Below are 22,179 nucleotides of genomic sequence, written 5' to 3' on the forward strand. Positions count from 1 at the left end.
AAGTCAGGTACATTCAGTTCTTAGCTTGGTGAAGGAATTTGTTTTTAAAGGAATTCGTGATTATTTTATGCCTTCTTGTTGTCTCTCCCATCCTCTCTTACTACTTGACTTTACTGGACAAGACATTAGTACAACCACTCATACAAATGCTGTATGGCTTCATTATATTGTTGGAGGCCAGGCGCCAAATTAATTTCAGCCCTATTAGAGAAGTTACTGTGTCTGCTGAGACACATTGCTTGCCTTAATGACCCTCCCTTAATGTGTCCGTGCTCTTTGCATTTAGCTTACATCCATCAGTACCCTCGAAGCTGGTCTGATGAATGTCCACCAGGCTGGAGTAATGTTACATTACACAACGCAAATGTCCCCTTTTTCCTCTTCAGAGGCCAATCATGTCAAACTGATTTATTGTCTTTATATTTGAGGCCAAACTCGAAATGAAACAAGTATAAACCCTCCATGGTTGTCATTTCCATGTTGACCAAGTGACTAGGAAGTACATTGGCCTAAGTACCTATAATGTTAAACGTGTGAATTAATTTTTTTTTAAAGAAAAATATATACATTTTCATAATAACGCTGACTGAAATAATAATTTTTTTCTCTGAAAGATGTTGCTGCAAAAAAAATAATCCTTCCGATGTTACAGTAAGCTTTTGTGTAATGTCACAATAACTGCAGTGAAGTCTATTTTCTGATTATTCTGAGTGAATGAAATGCAATTGAAAAGCGGATTGGTCCTTAAACGTTTAGTATATTGAAATCGGAAAGCTGCCATTTGGTTGAAGCTCTTAATGAAAGACACCAGTGAATATGCTTATTGAGTAACAAGCACGACACTTATTTTGAAAGGGAAAAGCATTTATGCATTCACTTAAATGCAGCTTTGTGAAAATGAAAAATACGCAGTTATACTAATAAGAATCCCAGTTTTATTCATACATATTCAAAGTATGCTCACGACTCAGGGGAGCCCGTTAAGATGATTGTAGGGAAGGGATCCCAAAAGCCCAGATATAATTCTGCTGCGTTACATCAGGGATTTCAAGCCTTTAAACACCATGTTCTGTGGAGCCATATGCCCAGGGGAAACAAGTGAATATGTCACACCAATCAATTAAGGCAAGCAGAGAAAAAATAAATAAAAAAATTGCAGCTATTTCAGAAATAGTTTAAACAAAGGAAGTGAGATTCAGCCTAGATATCTGCAACCTGGGGAGTTATTTGACCAGGCATTTGGGATGTTCTATATATCCTGACCACATTACTGAACATCTTCAGCCAAATGGACTTCACACAGACTCTTCACATCCCGGACACTCTTAAATAGCTTTGCGAACCCAAACTACATAAAGCTCAGTTTACATGATATGGAAGTTGAGATTTAACATTCACCCTACAATTTAGCCTGATCTGAGAAGCTTTGGACCAATCAGGGTGTGTAGAGGATGGCATGACTTGCCAAAACCTGCCCCTTATATTAAAAGCCGCCAGTCTTTTATTTATTTTTTGCTGATTGTTTGTTCACGTGGATGTTTGAGCTTCACTGTGCTTAATGATGTGTGTGCAGAGTTTGACACTAGAGTGATGTTTTCACATCCAGCTGCGGAAAATTGAAAAGTTTCTCTTTGTTAATTTTTAATCTGTGGCCAGACGAGCGGGATTTTGCGACATCACAACTAGTTTAGAGCCAATCCAGGTCCAGTATGCAACTTACGCAAATGTGATTTGTAAATTTAAACCGACAGGGGACATATTATGTTTGTTAGTCACAAGTTTTTTTTTTAATTAAACAATATTTCTGAAAAACACATTGTTTTGATCAGAGCTTTTCATTTTTATATTTTCATTTTGAAGTTGAGCTTCTGTTTGGGTCCCTGATCCCCAACTTGTCACTAGTCATATAGTATTTTGTGTGATTTATTTCCAGCAGTTTATCCAGTATAGTCACACAGCGGGTAGTTGGTGAGCAACAGGGCTTTGCAGATCCATAAGCTGGGGTCTGATCCCTGACATCTAAAGACAGGGACTCCCAGCCATCTGGCCGGATGAGACAGTTGGATAGGCACATTCTCTCTCTTTGACTTTCAAACATGACTCAACATGACGTCACAAACGTGCACATACTCACAAACACAATTTACACTCATTCAGATGGTTCCTGTCATCTATCTCAAGGGTTGCCAGAGAGCTCTGGTGGATAGTGACCTACCTCGCAGCTATGCAGCTTTCCTCAAAGCTGTACATTTAGATTACTACAAGGTCTCTGTTTTTGCTTGCAGATTTTATTATGGACAGAAGCTTAGACAGAATGAGTGAAGGAACTGGAGATGATTGGAAAAGAAGAAATACGTGAGATGTTTCTTTATATAAAGCCTTAAGCTACATTAACCTGGAGATGTAAATGGCACATTTAACATGATTGATCGCCAAAGTGTGCACAGCCATGTTTAAAATGTAGTAAATATCTGTCTTACAAATGCACATGATTGAGCTTAAAGTATTCATTTTACAACTAATAAATCTAAAATCTAAACCAATGCAGGAGACGTCTCAACTGCAAACAAACCTGTGCGTTTAGGGTGTCCAGATATACTGTGCAATTACTAAAAGCTAATCCACACTTTCCAGTCAATCAGAATTGAAAATTCTCATTGGCCATCTATGAAGGACCAATCCCTATCAACATGTAGTGGATGGTGCATTTTCTTCATAATGGTCCTAAATGTCAAAAGCATATGCTTTAATTTGAAATAAACATATCTTTAATACACATCATTAATGAAACTGTATGACTCCCAGACTCTGATGAAAGATCAAACAATAGATATTCTCACCTCTTTACACTTACGCATACTGAATACTCACAAGCAACAGAACGCTGATAATCTTCTTCAGTCTTCATCTTCTTCAATTCCACACTCTCTCCTAGCTCATGAGAATCTAATGACTTTGAAATTGAAGCACTGACTTAGACCATCATCCGTCTTGTTTAGCTAAAGTCTTGTTCACAGCATTTGTATGATAATATCGCCCTTAGTGCTTCCCACACATGCAGATAACTTGCTTTCCACTCCTGGCGGCGCTTCACCCTGTGTGTTGAAAATAGCTGAGGCTAGAACACAACTTATGTAACATTGATTTGAAATTCAATCTTGACAGCTACCTTGGGACCCTAGGCTGATTCTTAGATCCTTCTCCTGTATAGATGTTGGAGGAAGCATGCAGGACAATAAAGAGAATCAGCAGGCACAGAGTCAGGAATACCCACAAAATGTATATACTCTCACAGTATGTTGCTGTTTACAGATGTAAGCACAAGCATGTACAAACACACACACACACACACACACAAATACTTCTGCACAGACAAGCACCCTCTGACACAAATCACCATGTTTGATCTCACATTCTTTCATCCTGTCCACCATCCTTCCACCTGTCTGTCACCTTGAGAAGTGTTGTGAATACTCTACAAGGCGCCATTTACCCAAGAGTGTCCTGAATATACTGTGTCAGACTAATCACTTGCTTTTCCCCAAAACCCTTGCACGCAAAAAAAACACTAAGTGGACTATATCACAGTGCTCCTTTTCTTGTGTCAAAAGTTAGGGAAAATGATGTACTGTATACTTTGATGAAATGTGTTTTGTAAAGATTAATGATGGGAAACATTTTTAGGGAAGACACACACACACACACACACACACACACACACACATACACACACACACAAACAACACACACACACACACACACACAGGATAGAGAGAAACACAGCACAGAAGGCCAGACAAATACACATGTCAGTGGGGGGCTAAAATCTGCTGTGGATTATCCATAGATGGTAGATCTCCCATGCACCCTCTCTGTCTGTCTGTGTGTCTCTCTCATTGTCTATGTTGCATCAACAGCAAGATGCCATCACAGCACTAGGTCAGAGGGAGCATTTACTGTATGATTTTGTTAACACACTTTGTGCTAAGTGTCACACCTTCTGTCAGCATGAACATTTCATTCCAAAGGTGACTTAGTAGCAGTTGTTGCGTAGATTTTCTTTTACAGGGTTTAACTCTGCTGCCCTCTCTCTGTCACAGACATGAATCATTGATTTGGCTTTGAGATTGAGTGTGTGCTTGCGTGCCAGAAACAGAGTGAGAGAGAGATAGACGCAGACACACACAAAATGAAAAAAGGAGTGTGCATGCACAGGCCAGGCCACAGCTGTTGTTGTGTTCCCACACCCTATTCCTCTCCCATCCCTCTAATAGAACCCTACACTGTGCACGTCTAAGCTCATGAAAGAGCATTAAAACGGCAGAGTCAGCACAAACTGCATCCACATAAGCAAGCAGTTCAGCTTCATCACCACACACACAACCACTCATACACGCACACACACACACACCCCTGACAATTCTGCTGAACTACATACAGTATGTTTGCTGTAACCTTATCACACTCTACTTCAGATAAAGAGCCTTTTATTATCAAGGACACTTGCTTGTATAGGGTGTGCGGGTGTGCGTGCGTGTGTGTTTGTACATAACTGTAAGGGGAAATTATAAGATATGTTTCATAGTGAGTGTGTGCGTAGTTGAGTGTGTTCTTGCATCACATCACAAACCTGCTATTGCTTTACAGTAAAAATCTCTAAGCTTCCTCTCTGACAGGAAATTGCATTTTACATCTTGGTGACCATGGCAACCAAACCCTATAATGCCCGTCAGTCAGGTTCACGTTACACATTCTCCAAGGGAAATTGGTGAAAAGGAAAAAAAAAAACTATATAGTGGAATAGCTTATTATCATTCATTACAGCAACTGACTGAAGTCTGAGGATTCTCAATAGAGAAACAACTTTGGTCTCTCTTTTTTTTCTGGCTGACTGACTTTCCATGTAGAGTAACTTATTGAAGTACAATCTGTTTTTGTGAAGATAAAGCTTCCCTTTCACATCTTAGTGTTCAAACTTTGAATCTCTTTGTACCGCTTAGCCTTTTAAGCAACACTGATTACCTACCCACGATAAGGTGCCTTGATAAAGGCATATTTGAACAATAACAAGTGTGCCACAGGCTTGTTAGGTCACCTTTTAAAACCAAGGGCCGTCGCTACCTTTTAGCCCACCCCTCTTTATTTACACAGTAGCGTCTATCCCCTGCCCTGCACCCTGAAAATAAAAACACCATTAGTCCCCTCCTTGCTCTCTGGGTGAGAAAGAAAGCCTCGCAGAAATTGAATATGGGTAAATGGCTGCATCCTTGACATGTTAAGTTAGTTTCTGTTGTCAGTGACAATTGGAAGAGAACGAGAAGGAAAAATAACAGCGTTTCCAATCCACTAATGGAGTGGAGAAGGGAAGGTAAGATCAAGCAGGTTGGAGCAGGAGGGGTACATTAAGTGGCAGCATGTATGAATACATGTGTGTGTGAGAGAGGTTTTGCTGACTGTGTGAAAGCACAGCAGGTTAATGTCAGGTGTGCAAGAAAGAGAAAGCAAGTGTGGGAATGTGGAGAGATAATATCCTGCTGCCAGACTTGCAAGCAGACAGAGAGATTGACACAAAGGCTTCTAGCAGTTCCTGACTCAGATCTATGGCTTGGTTGGCAGGGAATCACGTCTCCTGGGTGGCTGTCTGGCTGGCTGGCTGTCTGGCTGGCTGGCTGGCTGGCTGGCTGTGTGTGTGTGTGTGTGTGTGTGTGTGTGTGTGTGTCTGTGTGTGTGTGTGTGTGTGTCTGTGTGTTAGCTTGGAGGAACTAAAGGATATGAGCAAGAATCTTATCCAGCTTCCGTTCAGCAGCCTTATCCACGTAGGCTTGTGCGTCAGCTTCCGTCCTACAAAGCGATGCAGACGCTGAGATGAGTTTTACGCCGCAGCAGGAGACGGAAATCAAATGAAAGCTGAGGAGCAGAAATAGCTTAGCACTGAAACACACAGTCATTAAGAGACCATACTAATGTTTTTGTTATAATATTGTTTGATTGTAATGTGCCTTTCTTAACAAATCTATTTCATTTAGGGTGGATATAAATATAGAAATGTATGGGCTATTCTTTATTTTTATCATGTATCCATGTGTTACTGTTTATTTATGTAGCAAAAAAGAAAATCACATTAAAAAGGAAAAATGATACGGCTGGTGTCATGTTTAATGTGTTCTTTACCACTATCTATCAGGCAGACCCGGGAGCAGGAAACCCCTCCAGACTTCTTCTACTTTTCTGACTTTGAGAGGCACAATGCTGAGATTGCCGCTTTTCACTTGGACAGGTGAGATTTATCATCTTTTTCCCCTAAAAAACCCTGCTGTGTTGAGATTTCTTTGAGACTTATCTGTTTTCTGTCCGAGTGTGTTTTAAATCATCCTTCACAGCCTGTTCCAGAGAGAATGACAGGTCGTACGTGTCTATTCATACAGACAACACTTTAACCCATTTATAAACCGGAGATGTGCCATGATGGACTTAAACTGTGAAAATTTGAATGGGATTTGGTACATGAAGGATTATATAATACGCCAAGTGCTGGGATCGTCTCCTTTAATTGAAATTTTACGTTATAGACTTCAGCTGACAAGGTAAAAAAAAAACTCCCTAACTGATAACAGTCAAACGTGATATGTTTGGGATTCTGGGGGAGGACGGTTAATGGTGCGCAGGTCATCTTGAGGTCTGCTGAGGGTGTGGTAATTACTTCACACATGCGCACAAACACACACTCTTGCTCTCTGTTAGATGAGGTCAGCGACATGTGTTTGCGTGGGCAGGAAGATAGAGCCAAACAGGAAATCCCAGGCATGCCATTACCACCGGGACATGGTTTTAGAGCAGGAGCAGGGGTGACTTTGTTACCTCTAAAGAGCAGTTTAGTTGCTTAGTTAGTCAGTTAGTTTTTGGATTGCGTGCACTATGCACGGTTGTCTATGAATTATAGACCACTTGCCTGACTAATGCAGCCTCTGGATACCAGTCTGAGCTATTGCTAGTTTATGGTTTCATATTGAACCAGCAATGTAGAGTTGAAGACTAAAACTTTGTTTAATTTGATTTCTAATTCTAGACAGTTCTGATAACATAAAATTAAATATCCTGAAGATTTAAGGAAAAAGGCAGTGTCACTGCGTTCCAGTAATAACTTCTCTATCTATTTGTCTTTTCTACTATGTATATATATATATATATATATTCTACTAAATCGGCATCTGTTTTGACTCAGGGCTGTGTAATAGGCAGAGTGCACACAAAAAGACGCTTGAGTATGCCCTTACGGGCAAATACACACACACACACACACACACACACACACACACACACACACAGGTGCTCCTTTGTCACCAGGGAACGACATGACGGTGCAGTTTGCAGCTCTGAATGCTGTCCTCTGTAGGCTAAAGTTTCGCCAACCCTGTTCCACTTAGCCGGTCTGTCTGTGTGTTTACCTGCTCCCAGGAGGCTTAGCTCGGTCAGGGTCATTTGTACAGCAAATATACATTAAGGCAAGCTAAATGGGATAAATAGGTATAGTTTTCTGACATAAGAATGTAAGAAAAGAATGAGAGACACAGACAGATGGAGACAGAAAAGGAGCCCAAGAGTTTGAGGCCATAAAGTGCAGAATTAACACAAGCATCTAAATGCTATATAGATGAAGGGTCTGATTGTATTTGTCTGTTTGAGTGTGTCTTGGTGGGACAGGTGGATGGCAGGTAAACACCCACACACACATACACCTTTGCCATGCTTGTTTTTTTTGAAGCAGATGTTGGATATCAATCAATGCTGCTTTAGATGCCATTCACAAACGCAGACAGAAAGCACTGTAAAGATGAATAATTAATAATCTTGTTTGCTGTTATGTTACAATCAAGTCTTCTACTGCCATGTTTGATTTAAAACTGCTAAACATTATTCTACTGTGAAGAAAAAGTATCCCGATGTCTCACTTATTCTTTGGGCTGTCTTTGTTTAGAGAATAATGGACATATGTGGAGCACAAGTGTATCCTGTTGTTGTGTAGGCATGCATGTGCATTAATAGGCACATAATAAAAGCAAGTAAGGTTCAGAAATGAAGTCAGAGCATTTAAAAAACACAGGGCAGGTACTCAATGATAATAGCTCTGCTGTTTGGCTGCAGACACTCTAAAACTCTGCACCACCACCATGAGTCTCGCACCATGGGAGAATGAGTTGGAGGCTGAAGATGTTTAAGTTGTATCTGCTCAGGGCAAAGTAAAGTTAAAATATTTTGTAATACAGTTTAAATTTAGACCTGACTTTCCAATTTGTCTCTCTCCTTCTTTAGGATCCTTGACTTCCGGAGAGTGCCCCCGGTGGCAGGGCGACTTGTCAACATGACGAGGGAGATCAGGGATGTGACACGTGATAAGAAGCTGTGGAGGACCTTCTTTATCTCACCAGGTAGAAACTCTGCCAGCCTCCGCTGCTTGGCACAATGATGCAGCTATTTGGCTGCATCACTCATACTATTTGGACAGAAACACTGGCTTTGCATCTAAGACACTACAGAAATAAGTAAACAGGTTTGTGTTCCTGTAGTTGATGGTAGTCTGAGTTTTTATGCCTGGGTCTGCTATTCAAGTGAGTACAAAGAACACAAATAGCCAAAAGTCACCACAGGGTGGCACTCTAAATCTAGTCTGGCTATCACGCAACCAAGCCAAACTCAAAAGATTTGAGATTGAGCATGCAGGGCACAATCAAATCGCCCGGCTGAGTGGGCAGGGTTTACCCAGTCTACTGTAAGTCATCTTATTCGCCATAGTTCTACAAAGATGAGACTTACAAAGTTGGATTTATATACAGTGTGTGTAGATATATATCCCAATGCAGATGCTGTAAATTCTTAAGTGTTATTTATGTTGCTAGATTATATTATGTATGACAGTGATGGGAAGAAACTATAGTCTCATTCAGAGCAAAGGAAAAGTCAAACTGTTTCAATTGAATGCATATAATGCAAAGCAGATCATTTGTCACATATGAGTAGTTGTCAGTGTGCCTTGAAGAGGATTTAAACTGCTCATTGGTGAACATTGAAGCAAAAAATGTAGCTGTTTTGTCAATATTGCTAATGTAGAGATATGCCTGACGTAAAGAGGGAAGAAAGGTGAGAAGATACATGCATAAATAAAAATGTTTAAGGGTTTTTCGTGTATTTGGTCATATAAACAATTTATAGAAACACAATATAAAGTTTAAATTAAATGCTGTATGTATTGTGAGCAGCCAGTATGATCTACAGTCACATAATCTCAGTAAGAATACATGTTAAAGGTTGTTCAGGTTCTCTTTGATCGAAGTGTATCATCTTTGCTAGCTCAGCACTCTCTTCCCTGCGTCTGTGACCTGTGTTTAAGCCTGCAGCCTGTGTTTAAACCTCCACCACCCTGCATTTTCACTGTGTGCTTCCTCTTCAACCCCATTTCTGAATCAGTGTCTTTTAATTTCTCTCCTCAGCCAATAACGTCTGCTTCTATGGTGAGTGCTCATATTACTGCTCCACTGAGCATGCGCTATGCGGTAAACCGGACCAGATCGAAGGCTCGCTTGCAGCCTTCCTGCCGGACCTGAACCTGGCCAAACGGAAGACATGGAGAAACCCTTGGAGACGCTCCTACCACAAACGCAAGAAAGCAGAGTGAGGAAACGACATATTCATCAATCAGCATGCCTCAACCTTCTGTCTAGATTTGAACTTTGCTGATTACTGTGACTAAATATACATATCATTATTTTTTATACAAGTCTTTTTTTCTGTGTTCTCAGGTGGGAGGTGGACCCAGATTACTGTGACGAGGTTAAGCAGACTCCTCCATATGACCGAGGCACTCGACTGCTGGACATCATGGATATGACCATATTTGACTTCTTAATGGGTAAGAGTAGAGGAAACTGGGTATGACCTTACATATAAATACATTATATTTACAGATGAATAAATGGCATATTTACTTTTTAATTAAAGCAACACTAGAGAACTTTTCCCGCTTTGGTCCCCCTACAAGTTGGAAGCAGAATTGTCCCAATATGTCTCATTCAAAGTATAGATCCACTACCCAATCTGGCAAACTTGCATAGTGCGGTTATAGCCAATAGAGATCTGCAAAGCGAATGCAGAAGTGCTGTTCACCTTGTTACAAGTTCATGAACCACTGAAACAATATTGTAAACATTATTTTAAGTTATAAAAAGTTCTCTAGTGTTGCTTTAACAACAGTGTCCTAATATTTTTTTATACCACTTTGCTCTCCAGGTAACATGGATCGACATCATTATGAAACTTTTGAGAAGTTTGGAAATGACACTTTCATTATTCACCTGGACAACGGAAGAGGGTAAAGACACTTAGCTGCTTTTAAATTGTCTGTCTCAACAAGCACTAAAAGTTTGACCCACCGTAACGAAAACGTTAAAAAAAACATGTCACATCATGCAGATTCTGTGGCATTATTAAATTTATTAAATGAAAGCTATTGTATCTGCTCACTTTAAACATGTCTCTCGAAGCACAGGAAACTCAGAATTAATGAAGCAATAGGCTGAAAAACAAAGTCTAACAAAGTGTTTGTGATAATTCCTGCCTCCATCTTCTGATCTTTATCTCCTCTCACAAAAGGTTTGGAAAACACTCCCATGATGAGCTGTCCATCCTGGTGCCTCTCAGCCAGTGCTGCAGGTCAGACCTTTGGTTGTCTATGAATTTTGTGAGATTTTGTCTCCCACTACCCTCAGGCTTCTCAACTTGAGTCATAAAATTCCCTGTGTTTGTATAAGTGTGTGCTTGTATGTGTCTGTGTGTTTATGTGTATATACAGTATGTGTTTGTGTGTGCGTGTATGTGTCTGTGTGTTTATGTGTATATACAGTATGTGTTTGTGTGTGCTTGTATGTGTCTGTGTGTTTATGTGTATATACAGTATGTGTTTGTGTGTGCGTGTATGTGTGTTTGTGTGTGTACCACACAATAGTGGCGTAGAAAATAAAGATGTTATTTGTTTATAGAGAAGGAGAACCAGGAAAAGAGTCAAGGGGGGATTTAAAATAACCTGTTCAATTATCCTTTCCAGAGTGAGGAAATCTTCTTACCTGCGTCTCCAGCTGCTCGCCAAAGAGGAGTACCAGCTGAGCTCCCTGATGGAGGAGTCCCTGCTCCGTGACCGACTGTCCCCAGTCTTAATCCAGCGTCACCTCCAGGCCCTGGACCGCAGGCTCCGGCTGGTGCTGCAGGTTCTGGCAAGCTGCATAGAGAAAGAAGGTTATGTTAATGTTGTGGAGGAAGATATAGTCGGGGACACATCCACCCACAGGAGCCCCGGCCATAGGTAGTGAGGGCGAGACTCAAGTGTGACAGAAACCACCAGTGACACATGAACAATGGACCAGGTCTATGGCTGTTCGACCAATGGGATTGCACCAAAAAGTCCCACTTCTAAAATCAAGCTGAATTCAATGAATTCCAAGACTTACCATCATTGCCTCTCTGGAAACTGCTCTAAATGTGTTTGTATAAAAGGAAGTGTCCACAGATGCTACAAAAGACTGTTCTCACACAGAGGCTTTGTGTTTATTAGATACAAATGTATTTGTTGTTTAAGACAGAGCGGAACCACTACTGTGTTCTGATATTGTTCTGCTTGTTTTGAATATGGAGGGTATCAGTTTGTTTTATGTGTTTTATTATATTAGTGCATAACCAAATGAGAATGTACACTGACTGGGGCAGCATAAGGTCAGACAACAAGCTTTATCAGTTATCACAATGTATGAAAAGGTTGAGAAAGTGTGTTTAAGATACAAACATGTTTTACATGTTTGTAAAACATGTTAGGCCTTGCACAAACCAAGAAAATAAGAATTTCCAAACAGCGTGTTCTCTTTATCTATCTTTATAAGCTTTTTTGTCACGGCACACACTCAGAACAGAGCGATTGAAAATGTTATTTCATTCTTCTGAACAGTAGAAATCTGAGTGCAAGTATATTTGACACTGTAATTCACCTTGCCTTATTCAGATTTTGTATCTTTTTTTTTTTTACTTACCCATCTCCCCTGCAACTCTAGCTTGCACAACATGCGGTACAACAGCACAATGCTAAAATAGTATTTTCCAAACCAAAAATAATGCAAAGACACCAGTGTGCTCGTCATTTTATTCAAATTCACTACCATTCTTAAATGCACACCTGAAATATCAGTTGTCTGCTCTTATATCATTTTACAATCAATGCAATGCAAAATGTTAGTTTGTATGTTGTGTCATTTATTATTAGATTCCATGTACAAATGAAATGACTATTTATTGGTGTGTGACAAAGAATAAGGGTGTTTAAATAAATTATAGGTTCTGTTGCTTTATACATTGGGAAATATTTACCTTAGCATTTTGATGCTATTTAAATCGACATTCCTTTGAATAATATGTTTAGGTTCACATGATAGGAAAACAACAAAGGCATTGGATTTTTGACATTACGTTGTTGAAGTTGTGCTGTGCAGTTTTGTTTTTCCTCCTAACTGTGCTGAGTACTGGCTGAACTGGTACCTGTGCAATGACAGAATACAGTACTTGAATGTTTTTGGGTTGGCATTATGGACAGGATTCATAGAGCTACAAAAAGTGTAAAGCCTGAGTGGCTGGACTCAAGTCTGAGAAGTGCTTTGGGGGTGATATAGGGGTTAAAATGCCTCATCCCAGTACAGGGAGAAGAGGCACTGTTCTTTGATTTTCATATTTTCAGTGTAAATACCTATAAATAATTTGAAGACCTAACAAGCTGCACTGCACAGTGATTTGCTTTTGTTTTCTGCTATTGCATTGTTACTGTGAAGATCTGTTTACTAAACGATTAAAGTGTGCAATAAAAACAAAAGTAAGGACAAATGTTTCTTTGTGTAGGTGGCTGTGGACATAGTTTTATGTATGGGCAGAAGCGATTGTGTCCTGTGACAAGTAACTGGTGAGGATCAACAAGTTTGGATTGACTAAAGAGTATTTCACATCTGTCTAACCCATCAAGGCAAGGTGCAGCCTTACAATATGACATGGGAAAACTCTTCATCCTGACCCTTTAACTAACTGAACCACATATAGACAGCCTCAATCACACACTGTAGCAATACTAATATTTCACATCTCTCATACTCCAACCAGTTAGGCTCAAAATTAAAACTCTACTCTCTCTCTCTCTCTCTCTCTCTCTCTCTCTCTCTCTCTCTATATATATATATATATATGTATATATATATATACTGTAAAGATAAACAGTATCTCTATTTCCCCTAATTTCTCTTTCACTTCAAACACTTTAGCTTAATTAGTAACTTTGTGTCAAAAGTCTTCACATAGTTGGCACAACAAAAGTCAATGTGGAACAGACTGTGGATAACTTTTTATTGCTTTGACACAAAGTAAAGTAAAGGACTGTGACTCAAGCTCAATCTCCAGCAAACCTTTCTTTACTGCATTTACAGTCTATTATGCACATGCTGTGACAGCTCCAGATATAGACGCACATACGAATCAGAATCAGAATCACTTTTATTCGCCAAATGCATGAACAGACACACAGGAATTTGACATGGCACTTGGTAACACAGAAGGTTGCGTGACGTCCCTGTCCTCATCACACTGTACTTTCCTCCTGAGGGAAGCAGGCTAAAAATGTCACTTGCTGGATGGAACTGATCAGCAGCAAAATTTGCTGTCCTCTTCCTGACTCTGTACAGGTGTGTATAATCAATATGTATAGTTTAGTATTTCGTTTCATTCATTTCATTTTGCACTTGTAATTACTTTCTTGTCAAACAAATGAAGCCTATGATAAAGTGAAATGTGTCTTTTACCATTTGTGAAGACCGTTTTAGTGAAGGAGCACCCAGGCGCTGTCCATGGTACTGATGAAATACAGCCGTGCTGTTAGTGCCATGGACAGCACCACGGACAGCGCTGTTCCAAATGTTTAGCTCTTTAAGGACAGTTTTTTCTACCATTCATAATTTCTTTGACATGCTATACTATTTTTTTCATCACTTTTTCGACACACTGTTCTATGATTTTTTCCGACGTGCTATACCAGGACTTTTTATAACTTTTTTCACCATACTACACTAGGACTTCTTTTGACATACTATACTGAAACGTTTTTCAACATACTACACTAGGACTTTTTTTGACATAATATAATATTACTTTTTATGACTTTTTTTGACATACCATACAATGACTTTTTGTAAAAAAAAATGACATGCTATGCTAGGACTTTTTATGACTTTCTTCGTCATACTATACTAAAACGTTTTTCAACATACTATATTATGACTTTTTAGACATAACATACAAGGACTTTTAAATGACTTTTTTCGACACATTACACAAGATTTCTTTTGACATACTGTACTATCCCATGACTTTTTTGATATAGTATAATACGACTTTTTTCAACATACAGTATTATACTGTGACTTTTTTCAACATACTATACTATGACATTTTATGACTTTTTCAACATAATGTCCTAGTAATTCATAAAAAGTCCAATCCCAGGGTTTTTAATTTTCTGTCCTCAGTAAAATGGAACGATAAATACAACTTCAAACCCCTGGGTTTTAAACTTCTCAAATAGCTCACAAATACCTGGTATGTCTGAAGCTTGAAGATTGGGGGTAATTCACCCTGTGAAGAGTGTTGTATTTTAAGGACCAAATTTAACAAGGAAAATATGCTGCAATCAATGATGAGAGTGTCAGAAGCCCCAAATGGGCGTTGTTTTTTTTAAATTCCAAACTATGATTTTTTCAATATACCACACTGTCCTGTCCCCAGTAAGGTAAAACCATAAATACAACATCAAACCACTAACTTCCAAGCTTCAGATAGAGCTCTGTGTGATATATACCTGGTGAGCCTCTGCCTAAAGATTGAAGGTTGTGGGTTCAAACTTTTTGAACAACATTCAATTTCAAGGTTTAAAACTTTCACCCAAATGAAGTTTGAAGACAATTGGTCTTGGACTTTTTATCAATTCTTTCATCATGCTATACCATGACTTTTTCATGACTTTTTTCAACATACTGTAATATGATTTTTTGACATACTATACTATGCCATTTTCGACCTATTATACTGTGAATTTTAAATGACTTTTTTTGACATACTATACCATGACTTTTTGGGACATATTTTACTATGACGTTTGTATGACATTTATCAACATACCATGCCATTACTTTTTCAACATAACTATAATATGACTTTATTTGACTTACACTTTGACTTTTTTAACATACTAAACTGTGACTTATCTCAAAATACTACACTATGACTTTTGTTGGAACAATGAGTACAACTTCAGACTCCTGTGTTTTGAACTTCCTAATTAGCTCAGTGTGACAAATATGTGACAATGTAGCTGAAGATTACAAGTTGTGTGTTCAAACCCAATGCAGTTTATTTTAAGTCTAAAAATAAAGAAGTACAAATATATACATATATATGTAAAAAGTCATGTATATATATATGATATATATATTCATAATTCATAAGTCATATTCTACATAATTCTACAAACTGAATTAAAAAGTTATTGTGTAGTAAGTCTACAAATTAATAAAAGTATCATTGAAGCATGTTAGAAAGTCAAAGAACTGCATGACAAAATAGTCATAGTATAGTAATTCAAAAAAAGTCTAACCCCAGAGTTTTTCATTTTCTGTCCTCAGTAGAGTGGAACAATAAATACAACTTCAAACCCCTTGGTTTTAAACTTCTCAAATAGCTCAGTGTGATAAATACCTGGTGATGTAAATGAAGGTTGAAGCATGTAGGTTCAAACACTGTGAGCAACATTGAATTTTAAGGTCCAAAATGAAGAAGTAAAATAGGCAAAAAAAAAGGATGAGCGTGTCAGCTGAGATGGGTAAGGGTGATATAGTGCTTGTTGGAAGCCCCAAATGTTCATTGGTTTTGACCTGATTGTGGTCTGTTTGTTTCACAGGTTTCACAACCATTATGAAGAACTCAAATATACCAAGAGACTTTATTATACAAGGAATTTTTTTAACATTCCATATTATGATTTTATTCAATATACTGTTCTTTTCTGTTCCCAAGCTTCAGATAGAGCTCTGTGTGATACCTTTTGAGCTGTTGCCTGAAGATGGAAGGTTGTTAGTTCAAACTGGGTGAACAGCATTGGATTTTAAGATTGAAAAACCTTCACACAAATGAAGAAATAAAATCTGCTTCAAACAATTGGTCTTTTTGTTTGGAGGTTTCACAACAAGAGAAAAGTTTAAAGTGTTAATTTGTTTGTGGCACGGTAGTTTTTTTCGAGGCACCTATGGTGGGTTCAAAACCTGCTTGCTACTAGCATTGGTACAAACAAATCAATGAATGAGTTAATGAATTAAAACACATTTTTTATTTATTTTACAGGAATTACAGGAACAATTACATTGTATTGCATTGTATTATTTCATTTGTAAGCATTTTATGGATGGAAACAATCTTTTTTATGTGCATTTATATGTACAGACTTTTAAAGTTGCTATATTGTGACTTTTTTCGACATACTATACTATGACTTTTTCATGACTATTTTCTCATAATATACTATGATTTTTATCAACTTACCATAATATTACTTTTTTTACATACTCTGCTATGAGTTTTATTGACATGCTATACTATGACTTTTTATTACTTTTTTCGACAAGGTAATCTATGAATTTTTATGACTTTATTCAACATACTTTAACCATGATTTTTTTTTCAATATTATACTATGACTTTTTATTACTTTCTCTGATATACTATACTATGACTTTTTTGACATCCTACATTTTGACTTTTTCGACATACCATACTGTGAGTTTTTCTACATGCTGTATACTATGACTTTTTACACATTCTACACCACGATTTTTTATGACTTTTGACTTACAATACTATGACTTTTTTCAACATAATATACTATGACTTTTTATGACTTTTTTGTCATACTATACTAGGATTTTATTGACATGTTATACCATGAATTTTTGGGATATAGTATACTGTGACTTTTTAATGACTTTTTGACACACTATGACATTTTTCCGACACACTATACTATGACATTTTACAACATACTGTACTTTGACTTTTATCGACATAATACTATGACTTTTTTGCTTTTTTAACATATAATACTATGACATTTCGTGACTTTTTTCAACATAATAGTATGACTTTTTGTGATTTTTTTCCACATACTATGCTAGGACTATATTCGACATGACTTTCAACATTACTTTTTTATGACTCTTTTCGACATACTATACTATGACTTTTTTGACATCCTACATTTGGACTTTTTTGACACACTATACTGTGATTTTTTTGACATGCTATATACTATGACTGTTTTTAAACGTTCTACACCATGACTTTTTATGACTTTTGACTTACAAAACTATGACTTGTTTTATGACTTTTTTTGTCATACTATACTAGGATTTTTATTGACATGTTACACCAAGAATTTTTGGGATAGAGTATACTGTGACTTTTTAATGACTTTATTTGACACACTATGACATTTTTCCGACACATTATACTATGACATTGTACAACATACTATACTTTGACTTTTATCGACATAATACTATGACTTTTTTGCCTTTTTTAACATACAACACTATGACATTTTGTGACTTTTTTCAACATAATAGTATGACTTTTTGTGATTTTTTTCCACATACTATGCTAGGACTATATTCGACATGACTTTCGACATTACTTTTTTATGACTCTTTTCGAAATACTATACTATGACTTTTTTGACATCCTACATTTTGACTTTTTTGACACACTATACTGTGATTTTTTTTAGATGCTATATACTATGACTGTTTTTAAACATTCTACACCATGACTTTTTATGACTTTTGACTTACAAAACTATGACTTGTTTTATGACTTTTTTTGTCATATTATACTAGGATTTTTATTGACATGTTATACCATGAATCTTTGGGCTATATTATACTGTGACTTTTTAATGACTTTATATGACACACTATGACATTTTTACGACACACTATACTATGACATTTTACAACATACTATACTTTCACTTTTATCAACATAATACTATGACTTTTTTGCCTTTTTTAACATACAACACTGTGACATTTCGTGACTTTTTTCAACATAATACTATGACTTTTTGTGATTTTTTTCCACATACTATGCTAGGACTATATTCGACATGACTTTCGACATTACTTTTTTATGACTCTTTTCGACATACTATACTATGACTTTTTTGACATCCTACATTTTGACTTTTTTGACACACTATACTGTGATTTTTTTGACATGCTATATACTATGACTGTTTTTAAACATTCTACACCATGACTTTTTATGACTTTTGACTTACAAAACTATGACTTGTTTTATGACTTTTTTTGTCATACTATACTAGGATTTTTATTGACATGTTATACCATGAATTTTTGGGATATATTACACTGTGACTTTTTAATGACTTTATTTGACACACTATGACATTTCTCCGACTTACTATACTATGACTTTTTACAACATACTGTAGTTTGACTTTTTTCTACATAATACTATGACTATTTTAAACAATCAATTCTATGACTTTTTTCAACATACTATGGTGTGACATTTCGTGATTTTTTTAGACATAATACTATGACGTTTTGTGACTTTTTTCCACATACTATACTACAACTATATTCGACATGGCTTTCGACATGACTTTTTATGATTCTTTTCAGCATACTATACTAAGACTTTTTTGACATCCTACATTTTGACTTTTTTGACATACTATACTGTGATTTTTCTGACATGCTAAATACTCTGACTGTTTTTAAACATTCTAAACCATGACTTTTTATGACTTTTGACATACAATAATAGGACTTTTTTCAACATAATATACTATGTCTTTTTTTGACTTTTTTTGTCATACTATACTAGGATTTTTATCGACATGTTACACCATGAATTTTTGAGACACGGCTGGGTTGCCATATATATCTGTATAAACATAAACCCAGCACACAGCTGTTAGTATGGCAAGGTAGTGTTATTTTTAGAAGTTCCTACCGTAATTGAACATGGGCTTTTATTACTATCAATACAGCCAGCATCTAGCGTTAGCTACTCCGCTGTGCTGTCAAGTAATGTCTAGCTATGGGAGACAAGCGTCTAGCAACATTGTTGTGGATGCTGGGGTCTCAGCCTGGAGACCTCCATGAATTTTGAGTCTGGGGAGGAGGGGGGGGGGAGACCACTTTTTTAGTGCAATAACTATTTTTAACACAAGCTGTCAGTATTACATGTTGCACCTTTAAACCCATTAACTCTCTCTACTCTTTGATCCTCAAAGATATGTGTTACTATGAGGTGACGCTTTCGAATATCTGACTAACTTCATTATTCTATATGCAATTGTTTATATTTACAAACACCTACGTTTTCACGTTTCCTCCTAGAATTGAATTATCTACTTAAATCACTCAATTTATTAAACAATAAAAAGTGAAAAGCTTTTGAAAGATTATGGAACCTTTTTCTTGAAACATTTGACTGAATATTTTCATACTTGTGCATGTATGTATTCTTGTTCGTTTGTTTTTTACTTTGAAGTAATTAGTAATTTCCTGAATTGGTTGTATTAACTTTTGTCATAAAAGATCGACTGCTAGTGATGGAGGACGTGAAGACGGTTAGAAGTGAAAGCAGTGACGTTTACTTTTGGATTTGAATTGCTTTAACTATTTGAAATGATCCCCTATCAATTCCTAAAGCAGTACAGCGTTGGAAAGTATAACACTAAAGCACAAGAGATTACCATTATTCTTACAGAAAGTTATCTGGGGGAGCTGTTGGCTTTCACATGGAAAGATCTGCAACTTAAACTCATTGCAAGAACTCTTTTTTTAGTGCTGAATTCTTTTTTCCTGGTTTGTTTACAGTGAACAAAGGCTAGGCAATCATTCCCCAGGAGAGGGCGCGAGTGTACCGCAGCTCTGAGTGGGGAGCTCGGGTATGAGAAGATGTTACGGGCTAAATTCACCAGGTGGCACTCGAGTCTCGTGGCCAAGTTTGAGAGTTTTGTATCTTTGTCATAGTGATGACGCTGTTCATTGCTCTGAGCCGATTCAATCAATGTCTAGAGTGTTTTGATCATAAACTTTCACTTAGACTGAGACACTGAGGCTTCATAGACAAACAGTGCTGCACTTTAAAGCAATGGCCACTAGGTTTAGCACCAGGATTGTGCAACACCATAGATCGTTAATATCAGAATCAGAATCAGAATCAGAATCAGCTTTATTGACAAGGTATGAAGACACATATGAGGAAGTTTCCTTTGGAGCATGGCTGCTCACAATGTGCTTACACATTCAACACATACAAACAAACAATAAATACACTACACAATATACAGTCTATGTGCAACAATAAATAGCCCTTATTGATTGATATGACAAAAGTGATCATTACAAGTCAGTGCTATCATAGTTTGGATTTCTATTCAGTAGGTCAGATTTGAATGTCTAGCTTTAAGTTTTGTTTTAAGTGGCCCAGTTCTTTTTAAGAAGAGCAGTTTTAACATTTAAACCAATGTGAATTGTTTTATTAAATAAAATAATCCAATCAGGAATATATATTGACACTTCACTCTCACTCAGTCCTAATGTTGTTTACCCTCCACAGCAGAACACCCCACATTCTTTCACCTGATTCAGAGGCTGCTTCTCCTGCCTAGTAACAGTATCCAAGACCACTGTCCTCCCGTCTCTATGACAACAGAGAGCAACCCCCTTCATGCCCTCCCTCACACTGATCCAAGGTGTGTGTCTGTGTGGCTGAGTCCTCGAAGACCCTGACCCTTACACCTCCCCCACTCCCCGATCACTGAACTTGGCTTACACATTTCTTGGAAACGAAAATAGCTGCAGTAGGCCTGAATCTAAAAACAAACATACAAACATTTCACATCAAAAGATGGACTAAAATAGCATAAAGCCACTTGTGTCCAATAATGAGCATCCTACTTCCCATGGACTAGGCTAGCTAATCGTTATATCGGAAATAACTCTTATTATGTTAAGAAATTATCAGAACACCTCTCATCATTTTAGAAGGCCTCACAGCACGGGGATGGCTGCTCTCCTACCAATATGTCGGATGTCTGAGTGGAAAACACACCTGCGAACATGCAACACGCACGCCCCCCCCCCCCCCCCCCCCCCCCCAAAAACACACACACACAAACAGGCCTGTGTGTGAATGTCAGAGCGTATGGAGAGCTGGGATGAGAGGAGTTTTCAAACGCTTCTTCAAGGCAGTCGTTTTTAACCTCTGTCCATCTCGATTGATGTCAGCGCTGTAGGCAAAATCACGCTTCACTTAGATCTGCATTGATCAAAACAAATGCATCCCGGAGAGGACATATCACCGAAATGGTTTGGGCACGAATGCGCATAGCTCTGCTTCATGCGTCTTGTACTGATATAAATACTGTCGAATACTAATCAACTATTTGCTTTAAGGCTGACAAACATTTGCATGCCTCCCTTTAAAGCTTCAGGTGAGTCTGATTATTTACATTTTTACTGAGAACTTTACAAGCTGAACCCACTGTCATGTCTACTGAAACAATGCACAGTCCCTCTCTGAAAACCAGGGCCTACTGTATATCCACCTTGTTTTTCAGTAGGCTGAGCAACACCCTGGCGATAACCGTGCCAGAAAAGAGCAGGCTCTGTGTCTGAACTTATGAATTATTCAAAGGCAACTATTTCACGACTGCAGCTAAAATTAGGAATAGCCTTATGTTGGCTATAATTAGAAAGCAGATGGAAAACGTTCATTTATAATAGTTCATGGAAGGTTTTGACGTTTCCAGGTGAAGATGCTGCATGTTTGTGCATGTGCGTCTGCGTGTGTGTCCCGAGTGGCTTCAGAGTGAGCCCGGCGACAGAGACAAAACTCCCCGTCTGTCGTCAAGGTCAGACGGAAGCGCATCCCTTTGCATCAAGAGCACCGGGAGAGAAATTAAACTCCAAATCAATTGCCCTTGAACCACCCTGTGTGTGTGTGTGTGTGTGTGTGTGTGTGTGT

The 22,179-nt window shown here is 37.8% G+C and overlaps 1 protein-coding gene across 1 annotated transcript in view; it reads left to right on the forward strand.

Moving 5' to 3' along the window:
• Positions 1–12,909, forward strand: part of fam20ca (FAM20C golgi associated secretory pathway kinase a) — a 34,014-nt gene extending 21,105 nt beyond the window's left edge. Inside the window, exons 4-10 of the mRNA XM_034893815.1 lie at positions 6,185–6,277; positions 8,311–8,426; positions 9,486–9,666; positions 9,795–9,904; positions 10,282–10,363; positions 10,645–10,704; positions 11,096–12,909. Of these exons, the coding sequence (XP_034749706.1) occupies positions 6,185–6,277; positions 8,311–8,426; positions 9,486–9,666; positions 9,795–9,904; positions 10,282–10,363; positions 10,645–10,704; positions 11,096–11,354 (901 nt within the window). The 3' untranslated portion in view covers positions 11,355–12,909. The remainder of the gene's footprint in view (positions 1–6,184; positions 6,278–8,310; positions 8,427–9,485; positions 9,667–9,794; positions 9,905–10,281; positions 10,364–10,644; positions 10,705–11,095) is intronic.
• Positions 12,910–22,179: the final 9,270 nt, after the last annotated feature.

Source organism: Etheostoma cragini, chromosome 15, assembly GCF_013103735.1.
Source record: "Etheostoma cragini isolate CJK2018 chromosome 15, CSU_Ecrag_1.0, whole genome shotgun sequence".
Taxonomy (NCBI): domain Eukaryota; kingdom Metazoa; phylum Chordata; class Actinopteri; order Perciformes; family Percidae; genus Etheostoma; species Etheostoma cragini.